This window comes from Tachysurus fulvidraco, chromosome 19, assembly GCF_022655615.1.
Source record: "Tachysurus fulvidraco isolate hzauxx_2018 chromosome 19, HZAU_PFXX_2.0, whole genome shotgun sequence".
In the NCBI taxonomy this organism is placed as follows: Eukaryota; Metazoa; Chordata; class Actinopteri; order Siluriformes; family Bagridae; genus Tachysurus; species Tachysurus fulvidraco.
Genome location: NC_062536.1, coordinates 301,650 through 311,391, shown reverse-complemented (window position 1 = coordinate 311,391; position 9,742 = coordinate 301,650). Strand labels below are relative to the sequence as shown.

The 9,742-nt window shown below is 41.0% G+C and overlaps 1 protein-coding gene across 1 annotated transcript; it reads left to right on the top strand.

Annotated features, from left to right (window-relative positions):
* Positions 1–307: 307 nt before the first annotated feature.
* On the top strand, positions 308–5,161 carry LOC113658752 (C-type mannose receptor 2-like). The gene is made up of 6 exons (XM_027171319.2): positions 308–437; positions 807–854; positions 1,116–1,487; positions 3,763–4,095; positions 4,212–4,300; positions 4,418–5,161. Exons 2-6 carry the CDS (start codon positions 818–820, stop codon positions 4,526–4,528), a joined length of 942 nt encoding a protein of 313 aa, XP_027027120.1. The 5' UTR covers positions 308–437; positions 807–817; the 3' UTR covers positions 4,529–5,161.
* Positions 5,162–9,742: the final 4,581 nt, after the last annotated feature.

The following is a 9,742-nucleotide window of genomic DNA, read 5'->3' as shown; positions in this document are numbered from 1 at the left end:
TTTGTGACGAAGCTTCAAGCTTTTCCTTGTAGAAGGAAGTCTTGGCAGAAGTCACATCTGAAGAGAACTTGTCCAGGAGTGTACAGTAAAAGTCAAAATCTGCATCAATTTGTGATTTCTTCCATATTCTCTTAGCTCTCTTCAATTGTCACGCAATACATCTGAAAGCCAAGGAGCAGAACAAGAAGTCTTCTAGGGTTTAGTTGGACAGAGGACAGAGAAAGTCCATGGTTGTGGAAAGAGAGGAGAGGAAAGTGTCTGTGGCTGAGTCCAAGGGTTGTGAGGAAAGGGAGTCAGGATCAGGAAGAGAAAAAAGAGTGCCAGAAGCTACAGAAGAAGGGGAGAAAGAGTGGAGGTTGTAATCAATGGGTAATCGAGAGATATAATTCAGTTTTTGAAGGATAACTTGGAAATTTATTGCTGGATTTTACCATCTGGTATGTATGTGTTTTTGTGTGATTGTGTGCTTAAACTTTACACATAGGTTTTTAACTTTTTAGGTTCAAACCACAGTTTATGGATTCCATTTAATCATTAACCCTTGACATACACAAAACATTGATGACCTTTGACCTTGGCCTGTTAAAACAATATTTGATTGAATCCAAATACTTTATATATATATATATATATATATATATATATATATATATATATATATATATATATATATATATATATATATATATATATATATAATGTTTGATTTTTTTTTTCTTATTGTCATTCATGTTGATTTGCTGGTGTGCTGAGGACATTGTCTATTTGGATGACCCAGTTAAAGGTTTTGTTTTTTGTTAACTAAGGTTATCTGAGGATGGCACTACATCTGTCCATACTTCTGTTTTTCTCAGGTGAGAGTGTGTGTGTGGATTTATCAACGGCTTAATATGACTCAGGGGAAGGCAAATGATAACATTTATCTCATAAGATATCTGATACAGAACACAGAGAATTAGTAATAGATAAGTATGAAGATATATAATTACAATAGATGTCTTAGACAATATGAGAACAATATAATGCACACTGAAAAGTTACAATATAAGTTCATTAAATTAAAAAAAAAATTGACACAGTCAGAATACATAACCTTTCAAACCTCTCCTCCACAGCAACTGTCAGTTTCAGCCTGTCTATCTCTCGTAAGTACTATCTGATCCAGCAGGCGAAAAACTGGACTGATGCTCAGGCTTACTGCAAAGCTACACACACCGATCTGGCTATTATCCAGAGTAATGAGGAGATGGTTCAACTTATGAATGAAGCACAGAGACAAAAGTTCATTTCCAATGCTTGGATTGGACTGTACAATGACATCAACAGCTGGCGCTGGTCCATGGGAAATGAGCCACTGGGAAGTGTGAGACAATGGGATACAGATGAGCCTAACAACAGTGATGGACATCAGGAGTGTAGTGTGATAGAACCAAGTGGATGGAATGACAGACCATGTACAGAAGAAAACAACGTTGTGTGCTTTGACAGTAAGAAATAGCAGATGATTAACTTGTTATTACAGAAGGTAGTCATGAAAATATTATAGATTGTGTGCTTTCAGGGTTCCTTTAACCTTAACTGTAATTAGATTAGATTAGATTACTTTATTGTCATTGTGCAAGGTACATGTACAAAGTCAATGAAATGCAGTTAGCATCTAACCAGAAGTGCATAGATGGCTTATTTACAAGTGGCAGTGTAATAAATAAGGGTACGAGGTAATACCGAAGATGTAGTAAGGTGTATGTACATGTAACTGAATAAGGGTATATATATAGTGTTTTTTTTTATACAAGTATGTTACAGTATGAAGTGGTATGACAGATACCTGTACAAAAGGAATGTCATTATGCATACATACATCCATATATATACTGTATGTATATACATACATATACACAGAATAAACAGAATAAATATGGATGGACACACAGAAGTGTAATGATAGTTTTTGGGTGGTGCAAGGATGCCTGATTTTAAAGTGGTGCAAAATAGTGCAAAATACAGAAGAAAAAGTGACAGTACAGTGGTGATTAACACAATATTAGCTGTTCAGTGCAGAAACAGCCACAGGAAAGAAGCTATTTTTCAGGCTGTTGTATTTTTCAGAAGTGTAAACAGTCCGTGGTTGGGGTGAGAGGGATCTTTGATGATGCAACTCGCCATTTGCAAACAGCGGTTTTTGAAAATGTCCTCCAAGGTGGGTAGTGTAATACCAATGATTTGCTGGGCGGTTTTCACCACCCTTTGAAGGGCTTTACGGTTTGAAGCTGTGCAGCTGCTATACCACACTGAGATGCAGCTTGTGAAGATACTCTCAATGGTACAGCGCTAAAAGTTCTCCAGTATCCTGTAGCACAGACGAGACTTTTTAAGTCTCCTCAGAAAATATAGGCACTGTTGTGCTTTTTTTGATCAGAATGGAGGAGTTCAGAGACCAGGTGAGGTCCTCAGAGATGTGTATTCCAAGGAACTTGAAGCTGGGTACATGTTCAACAGCAGTTCCGCTGATGTGAATTGGAGGATGAGTGTGATTGCCAGCACGTCTGAAATACACAATGACCTCCTTGCTCTTTTTGGTGATAAGTTCCAGGTTATTGTCCTCACACCATGCTACTAGGTGCTGGATCTCCTCCCTGTAAGCTGTCTCGTTGTTACCTTCAATCAGGCCTACCACTGTGGTGTCATCTGCGAACTTTATAATGCTGTTTGAGGCATGGACAGGTATGCAGTCATGGGTGAAAAGGGAGTATAGTAGTGGAGACAATACACATCCCTGGGGGACCACAGTGCTGATGGTGAGACTGGAGAAGGTGACAGTGTTCAGATGACTGTGATCTGTTCATAAGGAAGTCCAGAGTCCAATTGCAGAGTTGTGTGCTGATGCCAAGTTGTTCCAGCTTCAGGGTTAGCTTGGAAGGGCTAACTGTATTAAAAGCTGAGCTGAAATCAACAAACAGGATCCTAGCATAGGTGTAAGGGTTTATCCAAGTGAGTCAGGGCAGAATGAAGTACGGTGGAAATGGGGTGGCAGAAAGGCTTTAAAGTGGGTGAGGACCAGTCTTTCGAAGCACTTAGCGATGACAGGTGTGAGTGTGATGGGACAAAAGTCAGCCGGCCAGTTGCTCTGCGCATGCTCTGAGTACACGACCAGGGATGGCATCAGGGCCAGCTGCTTTCCTTGCATTCACCCTTCCCAGGTTGGTGCACACTTCAGAAGTGGAGAGTGTAAGTGGCTGCTCACCTGGTAACGGCTTTGTTTTGAGCAAGGGCTCCATGTTCCCCTTGTCAAAGCGAGCGCAGAAGAGGTTGAGCTAGTTGGGGAGTGAGGCAGAACTGGTTGCAGGTGTTGCGTTGGGTGGTTTGCGGTCAGTGATAGCCTGTATTCCTTGCCACATACGTTGGGGGTCAGCAGAGTTGAAGTGCTCCTCAATCTGCTGTTTGTAGGCATGTTTGGCTTTGCAGATTCCCCTCCTCAGATCGGCTCTGGTGACGCTGTAGGCCCCCCGGTCTCCAGACCTGAAAGCGGTATTGCGTGCTTTGAGCAGGAGACGGACCTCCTGGTTCATCCATGGCTTCTGATTGGGGAACACAGAATTTGAAAAAATTATAAATACAAAACAAAAACACCTTACCATTATGAAGTTAATTTAGTTGACCTAACAACAAATAGTGTACTGCAGGTCTTTATTTTAACATCATGTAACATTTCTCTTTTAAGAATTTAACTCAATCAAATTAAATGTATTTTTCCCCTCACAGACACTAAAACTGGCACTGACAGGTACATTTACATCAATAATTTGATGACATGGCCTGAAGCTCAGGCCTACTGCAGAATGATGTATACTGATCTGGCCAGTGATAGAGATGCAACAGAAAACTCAGTTATATTAGGTGTGATCGGTGACTGGTCATGGATCGGTCTGTTCAGAGACTCCTGGAAGTGGACAGACCAAACCAAAATGTCTACCATTAGCTGGATGTCTGGAGAACCTGATAATCTTGATGGGAATGAAGACTGTAGTTATATAAACAACGGTCAGGCTGCTGATGCACAATGCTCAGACATAATGCCTTTCTTTTGTTACTCATGTGAGTTAAATATTCATTCCATTGAGTGTTTAGATAAACTTGCTTTTAGGATTTCAGTTACATAGTGTGTTTATTTTTGTATTTGTATTTATCTTTATTTATTTTTATACATTTAGTAACCAAAACACAGCAAATCATGGCAGTGAATGTCCGTTCCAATCAGGATATAAATGATCCTGCAGTAAACGCGGCCATCTTGGATCAGGTGAATCTCATTCTCCACAAAACTTCTCCATTCTCCCCAAATCTGATAGTTTAAATTTTACTGCTTTTGTATTTCTTTTTTGCAGTATATAGTATTATAGATTTTTCTGTTCTTTAGATAAGGCAGAAACTGAAGGATCATGGGATGGCAGAGAATATCACAGTGAAATGGAGAAAACAAGCAGATGGGAAGGTGTTTCACAAGAAGGAAGAAATTTATACTAAATAGTACTAAACTCTAAATAGTAAACAAACATTTTTAGTGTGAGCAATCTGTTTGTATTAGGAAAGTTAATGAGATATACTGTAGTTCACTATTAAATGTTTGGTAAAGGGTCAAGTAAATAATTCACATTTAAGTTTTTCTTTCTAACAGTTTTAATTTTATTGTCTATAATAAAAAACTTAATAATATTAGCAGTCATTCAGCTGATATTTGGGGTGTTTAAGGTATAATGATAAAGTTGCTAACGCGTAATGAGTAATGAATTACTATCTCACTGCACACATTTTGTGTAAACCTACATCCATTTGTAAGCATCACCATGATACAGATACACCCCTATAATAAACATTATCTTATCATAAACTTGAACTAACTTTATTCCTGATGAAAAAGAGTCATTAATGTGATGTGAGAAAATATGCAGGATATTTTACCCTGGAGATTCTCTCATTCTTCCTCTGTCACTTTGAAACATTCTCTAGTTTAATAAAAAAAAAAACACTATGAAAAAATACTACTCTGTGTTTATCTATATAGGTAACTATTTCTCTGTATACTGATGAAATTCTACTCCATGACACTTTCACTTTACTTTGAAAACATTTACAACTAACATAATTCAAACTAAATAAATGATTTACCACAGCACTGTTTATTTCTTGATTCTGATTTATTTACGCAATGCACAGCACTAGAGGTCATCACAGTTCCAAATTACTTCAGGATAACTGAAATAACAGAAATGTCAACCTACTGTCCACCAAGGCACACATATCTAAATACAAAAAAATGAGTTGAATAACCATGGTATAATTGTGGTATGAATTGAATAAATCTTTGCCAGGCCAAAGAGGACGCCTACAGAAGTGCGGAAAAAGCTTTGTACAAACCGGCCAAATACACACTAAATAGGGAGATAAGAGTGGCAACGCAAAACTATTCTGAAAATCCGAAAACACAGCTTTCAAGTAATAACTCTACACCAGTTACAAGACCCCTGACAGCTTTCATCTTTTACAATCTTACATTTGTATGCCATAGTTTTCAAATATTCTTTTATTTAATTGTTTTTTTAAGTACCATGTAGCACTTTGTCATATTTCACTGTTTTTATTTTTACAATCAGAAGCTATAATATACAACAGGGTGGGTGGTGGCCTGGCTCAAGTCACCTTAACTTCAGGTAGCTTTGTAGTTTCAGTTCACTGTTAGGCTCAGATATGATTGGTGCCATTTGTCTGGCTATATTTACTGGAGACGCAAAAGAAAACATTGCAAATCAGTTTGGATAAAACACTACACTAAAACACTAAAACACTGACTCTGAGAAAAAGTCTCGGTAGATTTGTAGTTTCAATTCACTATTAGGCTCAGATATGATCGGCGCCATTTGTCTGGCTTCAAAAGATTGGTCTGTGATGTCATAGAATTCTAGCTCCTGTTGAAACAATGCCTTGTGCAGCATCATTGTTATTGTTTACTGTCATGTTGTTTAGCTTAAATTAGTTTTTTTAATCACTAAAGAGTATTTAGTTTAGCATTTAGCTTAGCATATAGCTAATACTAGAATGCCACCTTGTTTTTCACTAAGCAGAGCACACAATTTGACACCTTTCATCTCGTGCACTCTTCCACTTAGTATGCCATAGTATTCATCCATCCATCCATCCATCCATCTTCTACTGCTTATCCGGGGCCGGGTCACGGGGGCAGCAGTCTAAGCAGGGATGCCCAGACTTCCCTCTCCCCAGACACTTCCTCCAGCTCTTCCGGGGGAATACTGAGGCGTTCCCAGGCCAGCCGAGAAAAATAGTCCCTCCAGCGTGTCCTAGGTCTTCCCCGGGGTCTCCTCCCAGTTGGATATGCCCGGAACACCTCCCCAGGGAGGCGTCCAGGAGGCATCCAAAACAGATGCCCGAGCCACCTCAGCTGTCTCCTCTCGATGTGGAGGAGCAGCGGCTCTACTCTGAGCTCCTCCTGAGTGACCGAGCTCCTCACCCTATCTCTAAGGGTGTGCCCAGCCACCCTGCGGAGGAAACTCATTTCGGCCGCCTGTATCCGGGATCTCGTCCTTTCGGTCATGACCCAAAGCTCATGACCATAGGTGAGGGTAGGAACGTAGATCGACTGGTAAATAGAGAGCTTCGCTTTGTGGCTCAGCTCTTTCTTCACAACAACAGATCGGTATATCGACCGCATCACTGCAGAAGATACACCAATCCACCTGTCGATCGCCCGCTCCATCCTTCCCTCACTCGTAAACAAGACCCCAAGATACTTAAACACCTCCACTTGAGGCAGGAGCTCTCCACCAACCTGAAGGGGGCAAGCCACCCTTTTCTGACTGAGAACCATGGCCTCGGACTTGGAGGTGCTGATTCTCATCCCCGCCGCTTCACACTCGGCTGCAAAGCGTCCCAGTGCACGCTGAAGGTCCTGGTTTGAGGAAGCCAGCAGGACAACATCTGCAAAAAGCAGAGACGTAATCCTGTGGTCCCCAAACCGGACTCCCTCCGGCCCCATACTGCACCTAGAATTTCCTGTCCATATAAGACTGTCCATATAATCCTGTCCTCCTTGAACCGCCACCTTAATGTGGTGGAGGGGTTTGCGTTAATGAGTGATCCTAGGAGCTATATTGTCTGGGGCTTTTTGCCCCTGGTAGGGTCTCCCAAGGCAAACAGGTCCTGGGTGACAGGCCAGACAAAGATCGGTTCAAAAAACCCTTATGAGTAAAGTCAAACCAAGGTCCGTGACGTCGCCTGTAAAGGCACAACAGGGCCCCGCCCTGGAGCCAGGCCAGGGATTGGGGCTTGCATGCGAGCGCCTGGTGGCCGGATCTTGCCCCAAGGGGCCCGGCCGGGCTCAGCTTGAAAGAGCGACGTGGGGCCGATCTTCTGTGGGCCCACCACCTGCAGGAGAAACCGTAAGGGGCCGGTGCAATGTGGATTGGGTGGCAGTCGAAGGCGGGGGCCTCGGTGACCCAATCCCCAGACACGGAATCTGGCACTAGGGACATGGAATGTCACCTCGCTGGGGGGAAGGAGCCTGAGCTGGTGCGGGAGGTTGAGAGATACCGACTAGATATAGTTGGGCTCATGTCGTAACTCAGAGCCGGTCTCCAAGCCGACACATAACAGGGTGTCCTCTTCTCTTAGGCCTTTTTGGTTACTAAAAACTGTGTTAGTTAGACTTACTGTTACCTCTATAATTACTACAAAAAATACTGAGAAAACACCTCAGGCCTGGATGAGAATGAGCAAACTTCTTAATTGTGGTCAATCAGCCAACAATTTATAAGAGACATTGCCAAATTAAAAGTAACCATGTTGCCAAATTAAAAGTAACAAAGTTGCCAAATTAAAAGTAACAAAGTTGCCAAATTAAAAGTAACAAATGAAAACCCCCAAAAAGAGCATGTCATGCAAAATCAATCAAGAAAAACAAAAACTCTCGCGACGTCCTTGCAAAAATAAAAACACCCACCTTGACCCCCGAGCCCCGGATATCTTCTCAATATATATACCCTAGCGCTCCTCGCCCCCTCTTTGGTTCCCAGTATTTTTTTGGGAGTCCCAGGTGCCATATCACCTTATTTACCGGCATTACCTCCTATGTTTTCTAAATACACTGACCTAATTTCCCCTTATTTCCTATTACATTTTCCCCATATGCCCATTTATGGATTTTCCTTCCCTTATTTTTCATGACCTCAGACTAAACACCTGGGCCTTCTTCAGTCTGCACAAGTTTATGAACACCACATGCCCATTTATGGATTTTCCTCCCTTTAGTTCTCAGGGCCTAGGTCTGTGAACCAATGTCTTTTTCATCCTACATAAGTTATCGCTACGAGCTAAGGTCTGAGAACCATGGTCTTCTTCATTTTCCATATCAATTTGTGATCTAAGGTCTGGGAACAATGGTCTTTTCCATTCTACATAACAAGTTATCGCTATGGGCCAAGGTCTGAGAACCACTGTCTTTCCCATTTTTCATAACAAGTTTACATTTGTTATTACAAATGTGCACAAAAAAAGGCTCAATTTCCTCATCAAAGTTACATTTGCCATTTACCTCTGAGTCTTTTGCGACAGACGTCTGTCCTGAGGATTAATCCTGCATTCAACTAAAATGAGTAAGTTTCCCTTTTGCTATCTTCTCCTGTATATGATTTTTACTGATTATAAGTCACTCTATGAGTCTATTCTATGTCACGTGATATTATGTTAAAAGCTCTTACCTATTCGTTATTTTATACTGTTACTATTGCTAAGCTATTGCTGCTGTAATATTGCTTGTGTACAAGTGGAGTTCTTTGACTCCTCAAGCCTGCTATGCAACAATGACTCATCTGTGTCAGAAGGGAATCAAGTGGTCTGCATAAGCGTGGATGATGACATACTTGTCCTAAAAACACTACTGATTGTACAGCACTAGCCTACCCAGACTACACTAAACATGTATTCCTCTTTGTGGTTGTCCTAGCACAAATGGACCCAGAAAACCACCCAACTGCATACATATTTGTCAGTTTGACAATAAGATGGTTTAGATCCTACTTGTCTGATCGATACCATTTCGTAGATTTTAATGCCAGTTAAATCTGGAGTCCTTCAGCGGTCAGTTTTATTACCTCTGCTTTTCTCAATACACAGGCTTCTCTTGGGAAACATCATTTGAGGGCATGGGATAAGATTAGATTTGTCAGAGTGCAGGGGGGAATGGACCCAAAAATGCAGAACACATACGACTTCCACAAAAATAGGTTTAATAAGGGGAATGTATATAATATCAGGGAATAATCCAACACAGAAATAAAAAGTTGCAGAAAAAACAGGCTAAGCAAAGTGTTCCAACAGGAGACTATGATAAGAATCCACAAACACAATCAAGAAGAGCGAGTCCAGGAAAAATTCTTGAAGAAAACAAATGAATAATCCAACAAGGCCATTAAGTCCACAGTAGGAAAAACAAAAAATAAATCCCACCAAAATGTCAGAAAAATAGGACTGATCCACAAACGAAATAAGCAGAAACACAAAAAAGGGTCTCTGGCCGACAAAGGCAAAAATGAGTAATCCAAAAAAAATAACAAAAGGGAAAATCCACGATTTGACACACACCCGGCTGAAATCCAACACGGGAAATGAAAGTGAAACTTACAGGCCGAAAAGGCATACACGAGCGGTAACGCAATGAGACAATCTGGCAAGG